Source organism: Lagenorhynchus albirostris, chromosome 1 (assembly GCF_949774975.1).
Source record: "Lagenorhynchus albirostris chromosome 1, mLagAlb1.1, whole genome shotgun sequence".
Lineage (NCBI taxonomy): Eukaryota > Metazoa > Chordata > Mammalia > Artiodactyla > Delphinidae > Lagenorhynchus > Lagenorhynchus albirostris.
Genome location: NC_083095.1, coordinates 182,438,532 through 182,457,321, shown reverse-complemented (window position 1 = coordinate 182,457,321; position 18,790 = coordinate 182,438,532). Strand labels below are relative to the sequence as shown.

The 18,790-nt window shown below is 37.9% G+C and overlaps 1 protein-coding gene across 1 annotated transcript in view; it reads right to left on the bottom strand.

Moving 5' to 3' along the window:
- MYO3A (myosin IIIA) overlaps nucleotides 1-18,790 on the bottom strand; it is a 184,739-nt gene that overhangs the window by 97,696 nt on the left and 68,253 nt on the right. Inside the window, exons 11-14 of the mRNA XM_060164931.1 lie at nucleotides 4,618-4,717; nucleotides 2,944-3,060; nucleotides 1,613-1,717; nucleotides 1,422-1,505 (exon numbers count right to left, since the gene is read on the bottom strand). Of these exons, the coding sequence (XP_060020914.1) occupies nucleotides 1,422-1,505; nucleotides 1,613-1,717; nucleotides 2,944-3,060; nucleotides 4,618-4,717 (406 nt within the window). The remainder of the gene's footprint in view (nucleotides 1-1,421; nucleotides 1,506-1,612; nucleotides 1,718-2,943; nucleotides 3,061-4,617; nucleotides 4,718-18,790) is intronic.

Genomic DNA, 18,790 nt, shown 5'->3' with positions numbered 1-18,790 from the left:
GGCTATGTAATGGTGTCTCACTGTGGTTTTAATTTGCATTTCCCTAATGACTACTGGTGTTGAACATCATATTTTCATTTGCTTTTTTTGCCATTTACATATCATCTTTGCTGAAATGGCTAGTCAATTTTTTTGTTCATTTTTAAATTGTTATTTGATTTCTTATTATGGAATTTTATGAGTTTTTAAAAATATATCTTCTGGATACAAGTCTTTTATTAGAGTGTCTCTGAGTCTGTAGCTTGTCTTTTCATTTTCTTAACAGTATCATTCAGAGAACAGAATGTTCTTAATTTTGGTGAAATCAAACTTTTCCCTTTATGGATTATGCTTTTTATGTTGCATCTAACAGCTCTTTGCCTGACCCCAAATGACAAAAAACAAAGTTAACTGACTTAATTTTCTTCTAGAAATTTTATAGCTTTTGGTTTAATCTTTAGGTCTATGATCCATTTGAAGTTAATTTTTTAAAGTATGTGCGGTCTAGAGTAAGGTTCAATCCTTTTGTATGCACATATTCCAGCACCATTTGTTAAAAGACTATCATTAATTGACCTTGCACCTTTGTTGAAAATCAATAAATCATATATGTGCAGATTCTTTATTCTATTCCATTGATCTGTATACCATCTTTTCTTTAATAACACACTGTCTTGACTATCACAGCTTTTACAGTGAGTCTGAAATCAGGTAGCATTTATTAATCCTCCAATTTTGTTCTTTTTCAAAACTGATTATTATAGTTCCTTTGCCTTTCCATATACATTTTTCATTCAATTTGTCAATTTCTAAAAAATAAAATCCTGCTGGGATTTTTACTGTAAACTACATTGAATCTATAGATCAATCTGTGGGGAATTGACATCTTAATAATATTGAGTCTTTTAATCCATGAACATGTCATATCTCTCCTATTATTCAGGTCTTCTTTGATTTCTTTTATCAACTTTTTCTATTTTTCAGCATACAAATCTTTTACATGTTTTGTAAGATCTAGATTTCAATAGTTCATGTTTTATGGTGCTAATATAAATAATACATTTAAGTTTAAACTGATCATTGTTAGTATGTATACAATATATAAATATAATTAATTTTTGTATATTGACTCCCCTTTATCTTGCTGGTAACCAAGGGAGAAGAAGTAAGGAAAGCATTCAGAGAATACGTTAGGGCAAAAAAGAAAGAAAATCACCTCTATAAAGCCTTGCCTACTAAGAGTGAGAAAAGTTAGAATTTGCTTAAAACAAAACATATGCTCTTTATATTGTTATATTTTAAACTCACAAAGGACAACAAGTGTGTTATAATTTCTGTGCATTATTAAATGTGGAAATTCGTAAATATTAACCTAATCAGTTAAATTAAATTCTGAAGTATAACAAATATTTCTGTTAGGACAGAGAAAAATTAAATTATACCTTTCCAAGCACTGTCAGCTGCTGAACTAAGAGATGAGCACTTTCAGTCTTTCCAGCACCACTTTCCCCAGAAATAACAATGCACTGCACGGTGAGAAAAGGAAACTGTAAGAAGACTTCATCCTCACAAAATTCAGCTGACACACGAGAAACTAAGAGGAGAATTTCTAAAAATGTGAAACTCTCCTTACCTGATCTGAATTATATGTTACCATAGACTGGTATCCTAAGTCAGCCATGGCAAAAATGTGAGGAGGATTGGCAGTTCTCTTTGCTCCAATATACAGTTTGGAATGCTAAAGGTTAAAAAGAACATGTGCTGTAGGGCTTTTGTTTTTGTTTAAATCCTACTTATTTACAGATAGAGTGCTAATTTTTAAAGCAAAAGGTGAATCAAAATACAGCTTCATACCACCAAAACATCACATCCATATTACATACACACATACATGCACAAATCATGGACAATTATATAAAATAAAAGTCTGACATAAAACAACAGGGAAAAATGATATGACATAATATGACATCACTTTGGCAGTGGTATTTAAAAGAAGACTCTTTTGGAAGTGCATACCACTTCCAAAGCAGAACTTAAAGTTTCAAAATACTATGATTTCCTTAAATAAGCAGATACTTTATAAATAAGACAATCAGGTATCATTTTGTTGACTATTCCTTGGATATAATAATGTATGACATACGATCACTACTTTTTTCCTTTCATATCATTTAACATACACTTTCTCATTTGCTTTGCCCAAGATCACATAGTTAATTGATAGCAGAATTTGTGCTAAAGCCCAGTCTTCTAAAACTTGGTCAAGGTTCATAAATATGCCATTATTCTTGTAAATCTTAAAGTGGTAGAGACTGAGAGAATTACATACTTTTCACACAAAAAATTATATTAAGCACAGTATTATTCTAGAGTAATATACTATTATAATACAACATAATATTCTAGAGTACACAAATAGCTAGAAGAGTATGGATCTAATTGAAAATGAAAAACAGCCTAGCTTAACTCCAGAACACTATTCTATATTTAAACATTAGGGGTGAATAATGGATAATTATGTGCTTATATTCATAAAACATATTGTCTGATATTAAAAATTTAACCAGAAGGAATTTTTAAACTCATAATGATGAGTTTTATAGCCATTAAGTATACAGTACCTACATATACAATGTAATTTTACTATTGACTCTCCTATACTTGGTTCAGAGGTAGACATTAAGTCTATACTTTTTAGGCATCTGTTTATTGATACGATATGTAGTGTGGACCAGTTACCAATTACCAATGACAAGAAGTAATTAACATATCTCACACAAAGACCACAAACTGCATCCAGATCGATTCATCTTCTGTTTTTTCCTATCTCTACGTTTTAACAATAATTATTTTACTGTTTATTCAAAGGATTAGATAAAATTAAATTAAATTAATTTAAATACCTGAAGAGTATAAGTTTTTGTACAAAGTAAGAAAATGTGTACAAGCCACACCACATACCTCTGCGGAATAAAGACCCAGACTCTGAAAAGGGTTAAGAGCAATGAGTATGTCTCCCACATAGAAGTAAATCTGATCTCTGGAGTAACACTTCTCAAGTTGCTCTGAGACTGTATTCTATAACGAAATAAAAGTAATCTCTTTTTGTTAAAAATGACTGATGGTCAATTATCATTTTAAAAGTAAATGATAAGAAATAAAACATTTGGAATCTGGAGGAAGGATCAGAAAGAAATAGATCTACTGAGAGTAAGAAGTGTAACCTCCGGTCAGCAACTATCCTTCCCCTTGCTGGGTATTTTCTTTTCTTTCGAGAGCTGTAGAGGGATGTCATTGTTACCTGTGTTTTCCACAGAATATATTATATGCTACAGGGATTATATATACACAATGCTTTCAAGGAAGTAAGTAAATGCAGCAGTTGAAGTAAAGAGAAAGAACACTAGAAAAGGGAAGAGAAGATATAGTGAACATGATTTTATTCCAAATGAAGGTTATTCGATGGCTCTGTGGAATGTCTTAGTTCCCTTGCTTAAATGTTTGGCTTTGAGGCAGAGTAAAAAGTACAGAAAAGTAACTTCCACAATTGGTAAATCATATGAATACACGGAATCAATTTTAACAGTGCCAGACATCATCATTTATAGTATATGGCACAAAAGATCCTGGGTCAAAAAAGAGACAAAAAAATAAAACACAGACCATAGAAACAAACCAACCCAGTGTTTAATACGTAGGCCAGCAATATGATTAGTAAAGCCTTCTTTATAATCCACAAGCTTAGGATTTCACATCATTGGAAAATCTGATACACAAAGATTCATAAAGGTATTGGCAATCTCTGGCTTACAAACACTATTTGATTATAAGATGTTTGATGTTCTCAAGAAAGATTATTCTGAGGAAGTACTTGAGTTGTTTATGCAACCCCAAATTTACCAAATGACTACTTCAGTTCAGAATATGCCTCCTGATTTGCGACATTTTTAAGCAAAATGCTCAGGAATGTATCAGAAGTATTAAAAAAAGGAAAGCCTGTGGATCAGGCAGGGTAGTGATCCCAACCTTTTACTGAAAAGGAGCCTTATTATTTCTCTAATGATGTGATTATCTGAAATAAAAGGTGATGAGGAAAAAGAGGATGAGACTATAATTTACTGGCTTGGACTGGTACCTTCATGAGAGATGCCTGAAATATTTCTGAGGTCACTGGGATAAGAAGTTTCAAGCAGAATTCATTTCCCGAAAAGGTGGGCTCTGTGATCCCACGAGGGGTCCACTGACCATGGTAACAGACAGGCTCTCAAGGTATCTTCGAGGCTTTAGGTCCTGCCACTGAGATGGTGATGTAGGAAGCAAATCACCCCTTTGAGACTCCTGGGGAGAATTGAGGGGAAGAAGGGGTCTTGGACCTAAGCAACTCAAGCTTGTGGGAACTAGCACTTTTGTAATTCGAATATAAAAAAGAAGAAAAAGTTGACACCAGGCCGGAGAGATCTGCAAACGTGAGTTACACACAGTAAAACTGAAGACAGGAGGGATGATCAGGAAGCTAAGAGATGAAGAAAGCATGAAACCTACAGATGCTATTCAAAGAGCCTCCTCCTCAAACCACTTCCATAAATTTTTTTAAATACACAGAATGTTTAAGTTTAATTAAGCTGAGTTTCTTACCTCATCCAAAACTTCTAGGGTTGCTAAATCATTCACATCCTTGAGGCTGGAAATTAAAGATCTGTTGAAGTTACTTTTCTTGGTGTAAAGACGTTCATGCCTGAGGAGCAATAAAAAAGAAAACCCTTTCTGATTTGAGAACTTACTACTAATCATAGTAAAAGTCAACTTTAGATACTAAGAAACTGAAAAACATCTGTGAAGCTGATTTGCTAAATTCAACGATAACAATTTACCAGAAAACAGCCTCATGCATTTGATCTGTCTTCTCCTCTTCACTGGGAAAATGCAACACATTAAACTTACTTCATGGATGATCAAAAGAGCTCATTATTTCCATCAAGAACTACCTTATATATAATATTCTTTAAAGCTTCCTCTAAATTCCGATGTGTGACTTAATCTCTTACAAAGTGGTGAGTTGGAGCGATTTTCACTCATTAGATTTCCAGTTTTGTCTGAGGTAGTGTTAGCCCACTGGTAGTCAAGGAATGATAATTTGAAAAATTATTATTCAGCAGAATTTAAGAGGAATACAAAATAAGCCACACTGGGGACTTTTAAGAGGTAAAATGTATGCAGAAAATTGATTTCAGGTACTAGGAAGTTTACTTTCAAAGTGAAACATTTCAGCAATTTCAAAAACAGCGTAAAGATCTTGATCTGACATGAGGTCTGGAGAAGTTGCTGAGGTAAACACAAGGGTTTGTTTCAACTTTTCTGGACATGAAACCCACTCTATTCTGAGCATAACTGCATTTTCAGTGTTTATTTTTGGGCAGACTGTTATGCATTTGAATCTGTCCATTAGTGAAAGGGGAAGGAATACGCAGATTACAAAGCATAAGAATCATACCACTTACCCACCAAACTGTAATGGTTTCTCATTGCTTAGAGAATTAAGTCACTATTGATAATGGTCCCCCCTCTACCTACGGCCAATCCCATTTTGTGCGCTGGATTCCATGTCCTCTCACTTACTCAAGGATATCACTCCTGCTGGGTCCTCTTTCTCTCCTGTATCACTCATTTCTCCCTCTCGACTGTTATAACATCTTCCCCAAAAGAAACAAACAAACCACCTGTCCTTGAGTTTGTTTCCTCCATCTACCATTCCATTTCCTTGCTTTATAGCAAAAATCCTCAAAAGAATGATCTATACTTAACTTCTTCAATTGCACTCCACCCATTAAGAAAACCCATGTCAGTCAGGCTGTCATCACACTCCACGGAAACAGCTTCCATTAAGGACAACAGTGACCTTCTTCACATTGCTGAGTCCCACGGTCCGTTCTAAGTCCTCATTTTACTTAACCTACTGGCAGCACTTGACAAACTCTTCTTGAACACGTTTGTCTTGGTGTCTTATGTCCTTCTCTTGATTCTCTTCCTTACCTCACTGGCATCTCCATCTCAGTATCTTTTTCTGGTCCCTCCTCATCTTCCTACTGTCACATTTTTGAGTCTCCCAAGCTTTGGTCCTTAGAGCTATTTTCTTGTCTATCAACATGTACTTCCTGATTTCATCACTTTAAATACCACTCATGCACTGACAGCTCTGCTCGTCTCCAGACCTAAGCACCCAGCTGCTCACTCGACGCTTCACTTGGCTGTGAAGGTGGCTGACTTAGTATGTCCCAAACCTGCTCCTGCCCACGACCCTCATCTCAGCCCATGGTGATCCATTCGTCTGCTTGTCAGCCTGACCCCTGGCTCCTGACTTTTTCTCATACTCCTCCTGCAACCCATGCACAAATCCCCTCAGCTCTTTCATCAAATCCAATCCAGAACCAAACCTTTCTCAACACCATCACCTCCACTACAGTTCATCTCACACCACAGCAGCCTCCCTGCTGCCACCTTTGCCTCTGATATCCTTCTCAACACTGCACTCAGAGTGAGATTTTAAAAATAAGTAAGATTTGTCCTTTGTCTTTTAATTTCCTCCTCAGTCCCATCTGTGTGATGAAACTTTTCACAGTCTACCTCAAATGCCACCTGTTTTAAACCCTCAGCATAATTCTGTACATCCTTCTGGACGAACATCTGAGTTAAGTCATTTCAGTCAATCACTTGTGTACAGGTCTTACTCCCTTTACTAGACTGTAAAGTTCCTCAGGATGGTGCTGGAATGGTTGGACATCCACATGCAGAAGAAAAAAAAAAAAGAATCTAGACACTAAACTTACAAAATTTTCACAAAAATTAAGTTAAACTAAGTCATAGCATATATACACTACCAAATGTAAAACAGATAGCTAGTGGGAAGCAGCCACGTAGCACAGGGAGATCAGCTCGGTGCTTTGTGACCACCTAGAGGGGTGGGATAGGGAGGGTGGGAGGGAGGGAGATGCAAGAGGGAAGAGCTATGGGGATATATGTATATGTATAGGTGATTCACTTTGTTATACAGCAGAAACTAACATACCATTGTAAAGCAATTATACTCCAATAAAGATGTTAAAGTAAATAAATAGGTAAGTCATAGGTCTAAATGTAAAATACAAAACTATAAAACTTCTAGAAGAAAATATAGGAGAAAAAAGCTAGATAACCTTGGGTGTAGAAATGAGTGTATGGACACAATACCCAAAACATCATCCATGAAAGAAAAACGTGGTAAGGTAGACTTCATTAAAATGAAAAACTCCTGGGCTTCCCTGGTGGTGCAGTGGTTAAGAATCCGCCTGCCAATGCAGGGAACACAGGTTTGAGCCGTGGTCTGGGAAGATTCCACATGCCATGGAGCAACTAAGTGCGTGCACCACAACTACTGAGCCTGCACTCTAGTGTTCGTGAGCCACAACTACTGAGCACACGTGCCACAACTACTGAAGCCCACGTGCCTAGAGCCCCAGCTCTGCAACGAGAAGCCACCGCAATGAGAAGGCCATGCACCACAACGAAGAGTAGCCCCCCTCACTGCAACTAGAGAAAACCCACACCCAGCAATGAAGACCCAACACAGCCATAAATAAATAAATAAATAAATAATTTATAAAGTAAAAAAAAAAAAGACACTGTTAAGAGAATAAAAAGTGAAGTCACAGGCTGGCAGAAAACATCTGCAAATAATATATCTGATTAAGGACTTGTATCTAATAATATGAACAGTGCTTTACTCCTACTTGCGATTCTTAGATGTTTCCATAATAATTTTTATAGCATTTACAAAAATGTATAATTATGCGCTTATTTGTGTAGATAATTTAGCTAATATTTGAATCCCTTACTACAATACAAGCTCCAACATACACAAGACTATGTGTCTTTAGCTTCCCATTGTGTCCTTGGAACAAGGAGATGATTGAGAACACAGTAGGTCCTCAATAAATATTAGTTGAATGAATGCATATCTCCCACAATTTCTGGCACAGGATTTGCCCATAGTTGGTTTCCACATTTGCTGAACTCGACAAGAATCATCTTTCGTATCCCCTTATTTCCAAAGAAACTCATATGACATATGATTTTTAAGAAAACAGAGAAAGATATCCAATTATGTCTTTAATTTAAGTGAAGCCCTGAATTTTCCATCTGTTTTTATGGGTCCATTTGGCATCCAAAGACTGTTCCTGGAGAATGACAAGGAGTGGATGGTGACAAGGAGCCTGGACTCAGGCACGAGCCCGGCAGCTGAAACAGCAGGAGGGACAGTGGTCCGTGGTGAGGCTGGACTCCAGGCACTACGGGAAGCCAACGCAATATTTTAATCAAAGGGCAGAGTGTGGAAACAATACGGTGGAGTAGCATGTTTTAGTAAAGAAAAAAATCATTTTACTATATTGTAGAAATAAACATTATCACTAGGTAAAGAAAGCCAAGAAAAGTTAAACTTCAAGTAGCGAATGCAATTCAGGGTCATCTATTCTAAGAACATATTAGATGATAAATGTGGCATTTCAAATTAGTAGAGAAAGAAAAAAATTCAAGAAATTGTGCTGGAACAGCTGGTTAAAATTTTGGGAATCATGTACTTTATGTGAAAATTAATTCCAGATGGATTAACAAACATAGATTTAAAATGTCATCATAAAAGTTCTAGGAGAAGATGCAAAAGAACGGCTGTGTAGTAATGGGATACAGATGGAATTTGTAAGTACAAGAAGATAGAAAGGAGAATTAAAAAATGGAAGAGATCTGACAATACAATTTTAATATGAGTATAATAAAACACAAGTAAAAGAGAAAATGGGAAAAATATTTGCAATATGTATGATGGACAAGAATTAATACGTCTAATATATCAAGAACTCTTGAAACTCAAAGAACACTGAATATGAGATACCATGAGATACTAAGATAGCAATCTTGTATTGAACACACAAGTTTTAGGCTTGTCTCTTTTAATTTGGGAAGATAAATTGATCACTATCACCATTTCCTAAAAACGACATGTTATCACCAAAAAATGCTGGAAGCTAATAATCTTACCTAGACTAACAATATTTAAAAAGCTGAATCATATAATCTCTGTTGCTTCTTCCAACCCTGGAATTCTCTGTCAACCGAAGTCTGTGTACTGATAGGTATACTATTGTAGCGTATGGCTGTCTGCTTCATTCTGAAGAGAAAAAAGTCCTTTTCCATGACTTAGAAAAACTAGGTTTTACCATTCATAAAGACTTCATCAGGGGACTTGAGAAGATGCTTTGGCCCTATTCTAGAGCATAGCTCCTTTATTTAGATTCCTCTCCAGTTAAAGAGTAGAGGGGCTAAGGTATATGGGGAGTGGCCAAGCAGGCAGCAACAATGGCCATAAAGCCAGTGAGGAACAGAGGCTGACTGATAAATTATCCTACATTGAACTGAATTCTGAGGTGGTTATAGAGAAGATCCAAAGTTATTTCTGAAGCGATACAAATCCCTTCCTTTGTTTAGATCACGGAATTATTGACACCCAGTTAAGAGGCTGGGCTCTAGAATCTGAATGCTCAGATCAAATAAAAAAAGATTTTGTGAGGATAAGCAAAATGGATTATTTCTTGTCAAACTCTCATTTAAAATGGGCATATGGAAATGCCTTATATATAATTGCTACTATTATTCCAGCTGTGGCCCTACCACTGACTAGCCATGTGGCCTTGGGCAAGGAATTTACTCTGCTTCTTCAGAAATAAAATGGAAATAATAATGGCTATTTCACACACACACACACACACACACACACACACACACACACACACACACACACTAGGTAGAGCCTTAAACTGTACGTTTCAACATCCACTACTGCATTCATTCATTCAACAAATACTTAAATTTCTGGAGCATCTAATATATTTCAGGCACTGTTAGGAGTTGGGATAAAGCTATGAAGACAACAGATAAATGTTGTGAGATGTTGTGAGATTAAATAATACATGTAAAGTGATTCATTCAGGGCCTGCTATGGTTACTATTATTATTATTATTGGTTACTAATAATTATTATTATTATTATTGCCTTTATGATCACAGGTTTAATCCTCATTTACTTTATATTTTATATTTAATATTTATATTGAATTATATATTTAATTTCTATTTATTTCATATTTTGTTGTCTTCACTCTCTTTTTGTCCCAGAGGTGACCCCTCTACCCTCCTCGAGCATGAACTGTAAACACATGACACTGAACTCAGCAAAGCAGGGAGTGAGAAAATGTGGGCCCAGGTCTTGCTGACGGAGGATCCATGAGCATCACTGATTCTGAAGGACTTCACTGTATTTATTATTAAGTTCTATGTATACCCTGATGGTAGCATCTCAGCAGGAAATGGGCACCATATCAGCAAACAACTCTTCCTTTCTTTGTTTCTCCTCCCTGTGTCACTGCAGTGCTCAGGCTGATTTGACAGGTAACAGAGCTGGTGCTCAGGCGGGTGCTGGAGGAACGTGGTGAAAAGGCACATGGTGTCTGGCATATGTCGGCACCAGCACACTCCCCTCCCATCTCCCGCTGCTTCAGAGTTCAGCGCTGCTCTCCACGAGGTCAGTTTAACTGGAGAAGTCCCCTGGTCATGGGGACTGCCTATTTACATTTCTCCCGTATCTGTATTTCTGTATCACCAATGACTGCTGGACACAGCCATCACAATAGACTGCTCTAGAAAGCACTGTCAGCATTGCTGTCACTTTGTTGGGTCTTAAACATAATAGAGACAATGGGGCCAAAAAAAATTTTAAAAAGGCAGTTACAGCTGTCACGACAAAGTAGCATGAGTGAAGGACTCACATTTATACTCCCTCAAGTGGCATGATTAGTTGCATCAAGAATACTTAATATTTTTAAAACTACACAATTGACCACATATAAGATCATAGGGTGTAAGAGTGAGAAAAGCAGTTAAATAAAACATTCCAATTCCCTTTAATTCTAAGAATTGTGAAAAGTGAGGTAAACAAGTTTGTGATGTGTTCACAAAAACTCAATGAACCCAGTTATTAATATGATATCTCCATTCCTGCTCTGATTCATTAGACTTCTCCCACCCTAAACACACACACACACACACACACACACACACACACACACTAGGTAGAGCCTTAAATTGTACGTTTCAACATCCACTACTGCATTCATTCATTCAACAAATACTTAAATTTCTGGAGCATCTAATATGTTTCAGGCACTGTTAGGAGTTGGGATAAAGCTATGAAGACAACAGATAAAGTCCCTGCTCACATGGAACACACATTCTGATGGAAGAGTTAACAATAAATTATAAACAAAAAAGATCATTTCCACGAGGGTTTTGAAATTACACAAATCATGCAGAGTTAATTCAGGTGCATAAATTAGTTTATAAAAGCTCTTTTTCATGAGTTAAACACTTTAAAAGCTATTAAGGTTGTAATGAATGATTAAGAAAAACTATTTTTAAGGTGTATTCTGTGAATGAAAATAAAAAGAATCATCAGTTGTGAAAATATTTTACATCTTCTTACTGATACATGTCTCTTTTGGTCATTAATGTAGCCTAAGCACCTAAAAGAGTAGCTGGGACATAGTAGGTACTCAATAACTATGTGCAGGATGAATAAATGAATGAATAAATAATTATTTGTCAAAGGAAACTGTCCAATCTTTATCGTTACCCTATCTTTCAAGATACTTTTACACTTTTTACATTTTCCTTTTGCCTTCATTTTACAGAATTAATTTCCAATGTTACTTTATTAAATATTTAATTTCTGTGAGACTTGGAGAAGGCAAAGTCAGAATCCTTCCAATAAGATTTTTGTCCTCTTGTGAAAAGTACAGCTTGTTAACCAGATTATATTTTTCATTTACTCCATCCTACTGGAGAGACACAGTTTCAGACTACAAATATTTTCTTTCTGTGTTGTCAAAGGTCACAAATACCTCAGGGGTGGTTAGTACAGCTTCACTTGTATTTCAGTTCTACACACTGAAAAAAGAAACAACTCTTGCTGCTCCCTGTTAAACGTTTATCCTTGCCATTCAGTTGTACTGCTGTAAACCAACAGCTTTATTTGCTTTCACTTTGGTTAAATATTCTCTGGTAAATATCACGCTCCGTCTTCTAAGGTGGTTCGGGAGCCACTGGGGTAGTACAGAAATCCTTTGTTACACAGAAATATCATCAATGGTTTTCTTTTAGTTTCCTTAACCATCTTTAAATTCCACTAACAAAGTCACAACTGGTAACACCAGTGGGCATACAGGCTCTCACGGGTGTGCCCTGGAAGACTAGTTTTTATGGATCTGCAGTTTGACCCCTTTGGCCAATCGTGCAGTTTTGAAATGATGCTGGGGAAGGAGCACACGCCAGCCGGGTCAGCCAGATGAGCAGATCAGCTCTGGCGATGACTGGAGTGACAGATGTCATCGTCACCCAGCTCAGCTACGCTTTTGATTGTTCTTTTCATTCACAGGGCCCTTCCTCTTTCACATATAGTTAACTGGCGGCTGAAGAAAAATGTTCCCACTGAGAAATCTTGTCTGTTTCTGCTGTGAATGTGACTCCTCTGTGCTATTATTTTATTTTATTTATTCTTTTTTTTTTCTGTGTGTTATTATTTTAGAGTGACCTGGTTTTAGATGTTGAAATGAAACTGACACCGGTGTTTGCAAGAGTATTTGATCCTCCATCTGCCAAGAGTTCCTGACATCTTTCTTCTCCTCACCCTTAGCTCAGAGACAAGTAAGAGAACAGGGAAGAGACAGTTTCTGTAAGTAGAATCTTGCTGCATAGTTCCTTCAATGTGTAGAGTTATTAGTGCCACTGTAAGTATGTGTAAGACAAACATCAGTACAGCAAAACAATCTGGTTAAGAACAAACATGGCTGGGACTTCCCTGGCGGTCCAGTGGTTAAGACTCCACGCTTCCACCGCAGGGGGCACGGGTTCAATCTCTGGTCGGGGAACGAAGATCCCGCAAGCCACGTGGTGCGGCCAAAAACAAAAACAGAAAAACAAACAAACAAAAACATGGCTGAGGAGTTTCACATAGTCTGACTTTTCAAGGAATGATAGCATGAAGGGTCATGGAGAGTGTACAATTACATTTACTACATTAATTTTTTATAAGTACAAAAAGTATACTTTGTTTTTTAAAAAAAATTGAAAAATACCAAAAGGTATAAGAAAAAAATGTCACCTGTAACTACATCCTCAATATAACCACTGTTGACATTTTGATATTTCCTTTTATTCTTTTTTATACGTACCTAGTTTTTAAACAAGTCGACAGGATTTCATCTTTGTGCCATCTTACCCTCCCAGCCTCCTTCCTCTCTGGTGACAAGGGATAAATTTCCCTGCTCTGGGCTTGTGCTCGTACACCTGCTTCCCCCAGGGTCACTGCTGTGATGCTCCCCTGTCATCGGCGGCACAACCTCTCCCCCGTCAGCGTACAATGTGCTCTAGTATCTCCCGTCTTAAAAAAAAATCTCTCCTTTGATTCTCCATGCCTTCCAGCTACTGCCCCATTTCTCCTCCTTTTACAGCTGAGCTTCTTAAACAGTAGTTCCTATTCCTTATGTCTTCCTCACCTCACCTCTTTCCTTAACTTCTTCCAACTGGGGATGCCCTCCACCCCACCCTGCTGAGAGGACTCTCCGCGAGATCACGAAAGAACTTGGTGTGTCCAAATTCAGCACTACTCCGTTTTAAAAAACTTGCAGCGCTCTTTAGAAGAATTGCGCATTCTCTCCTTGAAACACTGGGTTTATGTGGTTCGCAACAGACCACGTTCCCCTGCTTCTCCTACCTGGAGGGCCACAGTCCCTCAATCACCTGTTCTGTCTCCTCTCCCTATGCTAAATTCCCAAACACTCACATTCAGTGACCTCATCTGTGTCATGGAACCAAATACGTCTATAAGCAAATGACTCAACCACTGTCTCCAACATGGGCTTCTCCCCTGAAGCCCAGACTCCTATATTCCACTGCCTACTTGATAACTCTGCTTTCCTGTTTAATTGGCATATCAAATGTAACTAGCCCCGAACAGAATACATGACCTCTCCACCCTATCTGAATAAATACAGGGGAATTACATTTTCATCCATGGGCAGGGAACAACACCCACATTTTAGGCTGGGCTGCCCAGGTAGTGTGTGTGTGTGTGTGTGTGTGTGTGTGTGTGTGTGTGTGTGTGTGTGTGTGTGTGTGTGTGTGTGTGTGTGTGTGTGTGTGTGTGTGTGTGTGTGTATGTATTTGTATTTTATATATTTATATATTAAATACATACTTATATGTGTATTTAATAGATATATATTATTTTTTGAGGGGACCTTGTGGTACAGTCAGATCTATATAAGAATCAACCATGAAGTCATAGTATTCTATTTCAATTTCTATTCCCAAGACTGGAATTGCCATAGGTAGCTATTTATTTATTTCCCTTTCTTTCCTTCTTTTTGATAAAACACGGGGGATTGTGATATCAGATTTTTCACTTAAAAAAAACCCCAGCTGTATTTAAATAAATGCATAAACATCTAACTTCAAAGTGAACCAAAATCTTTTTTTTTTTTTTTTTTTTTTTTTTGCAGAGATTACAAAACTAAACGGGGAAGCAAACAAGATTAGGGCAGCTGAACAGCCAGAGATAAACCTTTACATGCCTGGCAGTAAGGAATGAGGGGCATGTCATTTTGAATTCTACTCAAAGGCTGCAATATTCTGCTCTAAACCTTGACTACTATCTTTAAAAAATATTTCTCTCCTTTTCCCCAACAAAGAGATGGTTAAAAGATTTAGCTACTTTAAAGCAAAATTTGTCCAGGAAGTTACTCTCAATGTCTAAGGCCTTCGACATGAGAGCAAAAATGTATTCAGAGGACTAACAATGTGAAGGCACTCGCAGAAAACAGTCGCTCTGCCCTCTACTCAATCTGTGCATCTCACTTTCCTGCAAAAAAATTAGTATCATCTTTATTCAGTGTCCTGCCTCCTGTGAGGCACTGCAGAATTCAACCCTATAAAAATGTGTCTTTTCTTTACAGTAATAATACCAAAAACAGATGCAGTCAAATCCTAGGCTATTGCTAATTTGAAAGAAAAGAGAGAAGGGATATTGCAGTATTTCTTGCAACCTTTAAATGTAGGTCAAGGCTCTTGATAATCCCTTAGGTTTTAATTTTTTTCTCTCTAGAATAAATTTTTTTTAGAGACTATTGCCTTTAAGAAAAAGGCCAAAGGGTATACATCCAGAATTTTTCAGGAAACTTTGTTCTTTTTAGAAAAATGTTATATTTTGCTCTATTTAAGTGCATATGCTCGTTGTATTCTCAGCATTTTATCCCATGAAATCCAATGTGATCACTTTCAGGGGCCTCTTTAAATATGATAATTATAAAATTATAAGAAATATATGTACAAATACAATATTTTAAGAACAAGTAAGGATTTGAGTCAGTTTAAAATAGCTAAAAATGGGTAATGCCATAATTCAAGTAATTAATGATTTCTAGAACATCACTGGAAACATTACAGGAATTTGCAAATCTGATATAAGCTTTCAGAATTTGTAAAGTGGACCTAACATCTGATAAAATTTAGATTTCTCTCTAAGGAATCAGCATATTTCAATATTAAATACTAATGAAGAACAATCTTCCATTGAAAGATGTTGAAAAGACTAAAGAAACGACTAATAAATTAACCACATGAACTTTAGAGAAGCATCCCAGGATTTCATCCTCATACAGATCTGCTTGAAAGCATTTTTATGTGGAAGTCCTCAGGAGGACAAAATTTTTCAAACTAAATTAGGACCTAGATAATAAACAATGAACCAGGGACAGCCTTCTATCCAATTCTTTATTTGTGCTGACATCCCATGTACATAGCTAGTATCACAGACGGGAATCTATTTTGGGTGATCAAACAAATGCATTCAGAATCTTCCCAGGCTCCTGATCCACAATCCACATGGTGCAACTCTAGGGCATCATTCATGACGTGCCTCCATGCCTGGGGGTGAAAGCAGTCACATGGAATATGAAATGAACGGTGTCTCCAGGAGTTGTGCAGTGCGGCCTGTCGCACTCCACTTACGGCTACAGTAGGGGTCATTAACACTAGCAATCAAGTTTTTCTTGCTCACTGACTGCACATGCTAATGTAGGACTCGTGTGGCCTAGAAAGTCCCCATCACTATGTCTCACAAGTGTTCGTGGACAAGCCTGCTTCAGCCAGACACCACTGTGACTCAGCTCTTGTTCAGGTGCATATCAGTGGTTGACACCCGTTGGTCACTTTGGGAACCCTTGCTGCCCCCTCAGCACATGGAGTCCTTGCCGGCCAGGCTGGGCTTGCTCAGTGTTCCTCAGCAAGTCTAGGCTCAAAAATGTCATAGCATTCCTTCTGCTATCTTCTACTGACCAAGGAACTCACAAAAAATGGCAGGTTCAAGGGCAGGCAACACAGACTCCAACTCTTCATGCAAGAATTGTCAAAAAATTGGGACTCTCTCTAATCCATCATACCCTGTCCGATTTTACTAAGAAAGTGAGTGACAGTTACTTCAAGTTAAAGATCACAGGGTGAAGTAATTGTTCCCTTCCCTTAAGACTCACAAAACAACAAAAAGAATGGAAAGTTGAGAAAAGTCTCCTTTATGAGAAACAGGAATGGCCACAGGCCCAAACCACAATCTATAAAGCACAACTGTCAAATACTGTGAAATTTGTGTTGAAATGAGAGCGGAAGCTGAGAACCAACACATAATTATTTACACTTCAGTCAGTAACTACAGACACTTAAAATAAAAAAGCACAGCCCTGAGAAGCCTATCCGATGAGCCCTTGCCTGGAGCTATCAGTTCTGGGGGCATGGGTGGGCCATGCCGGAAGTGGGAAAGGGTCCTGATGAGACCCAGGTCAACATGCAAAAGAGCGACGGGGTGGAGAAGACCATGGGACAGTGACCTATCACATACTTGTCCAGCAGAGGGGTGGCCAGTGGCCAGGGGGAGGCAGGATGATGGTAAGAGAAGAGACAGTTGCTTCATTATGATAGAGAATGACAGTCATGAATGGGTTTGTGCTGTGAGCCACAGAGAATACAATGTGAATGGTGCTACTTGGGCTCGTACCACCTAGTGGCCCTGTACACTGACTTCTTCAAGGTTCAAAACTGAGGGGAGATGTGCAAGAAGATGTTCAAGAGAATCAACCTAATTCAGCTTAAGCCTTCCCAAATCATTCTTCCATCACTCCCACTTTTTGTTTTGCTAGAACAATAGCTGTCCCCAGTCCCACCTGAGAAGAGATTCACCACCACATACTTGTAGTTTAAAAAAAGGAGGAGAAGAGTTAAGGATTATAAGCAACAGACAGATGAAGAGCATACACCATAAGAAAGAATCATGGGAAAAGTCCAGACGAAAAGGTCCCCATCCCTCAAAGACATTTCTTACGTGATGTCTCATTAAAAGAGAAAAATCTTCAGGAGAGGGTACAAAGCTTTAATGAAGAGATAAGAACGCAACAGATAAAAACTGAGTCAGTTGAATTCAGAAAAGAAATGGAGGAAAGTCATGACAGAAAAGCAACAAGACGCAGAATATACATGACTGAGGTCACAGATGTGGTAAGTGTATAGTCTGAGCACACAAAACTAGAGGAAAGAACAAAGATCCCATCTGCTCTCCTGAGCCAGTGGCAGTCAGCTCCCGCACACCACAGGGTACAGGCAAAACGATACGGAAGGACTGACCCGAAGACACAGCTGGGTGAAACTACTGAAAGCCTTATGGAGACCCTGTAGAAGCAACCCGTCATGAGCATAGGGAGAAATCTCACTGCCTTGGTTCTTTCAGCAGCAATACACTCTGCCCAAGGGATGGTAGAACAATGTATGTAATACTTAGAGGAAAAGAAACGCTAGCCTAAGTATACTTTACCTAACTAAACTAGGCTTCAATCTCAACAGGCAAGAAGCTAGGGGTTGAGGCTTTCTGGAAATAACCATGAGATGATGCAATTTATCTATCCAAGAGAATAATTAAAGAACTCAGAAAAGGAGAGGGTATAGTAAAAAAAAAAAAAAAAAAAGATTTGTGAGCAACTGCCTCTTCCTGTTTATTTGAATTCCTTTATTTATTGCTACTTAGGAACAAACATGCTCATAACGGTCTTCTCTCCAGGGAGTGCTGATTCAATCCTTATAAATTCAATTCCTTATAAAATTCTTGGAGATTATGTTTAAAAGCTATTTAGCTCTCATTTAGGAGCTTATCCAGAAGGGGAAGTGGTGAAGAAAGGCATAAGGAAATATTTCAGGTGAGGAAGGAGAAGTGATCATTTCTTTGCTAAATTTCCTGGTCCTAGATGGGTCCTTACTACATTCCCAGAATTTCATCAGTCTCTTTCTGAGTTATTGATCTTGGACAGACACTGCCACTAGCTCATGCCTTGATGAGACCTTTTCTCCTGGATTTCACATGGACAACTCCTTCACCCCCTTATTTTGGCCAAATTAAGATTAGAATTTTCCAAAATAAAATGTACTTAGAATAGAAGCATGCATACACATGTGCCCACCAGCGCGTACACATACACACACACACACACACACACACACACACACACACCAATTAAAACATCCCACAAAAACATACAAATAGGGACTTCCCTGGTGGCCAGTGGTTAAGAATCCACCTGCCAATGCAGGGGACACGGGTTCAAGCCCTGGTCCAGGAAGATCCCACATG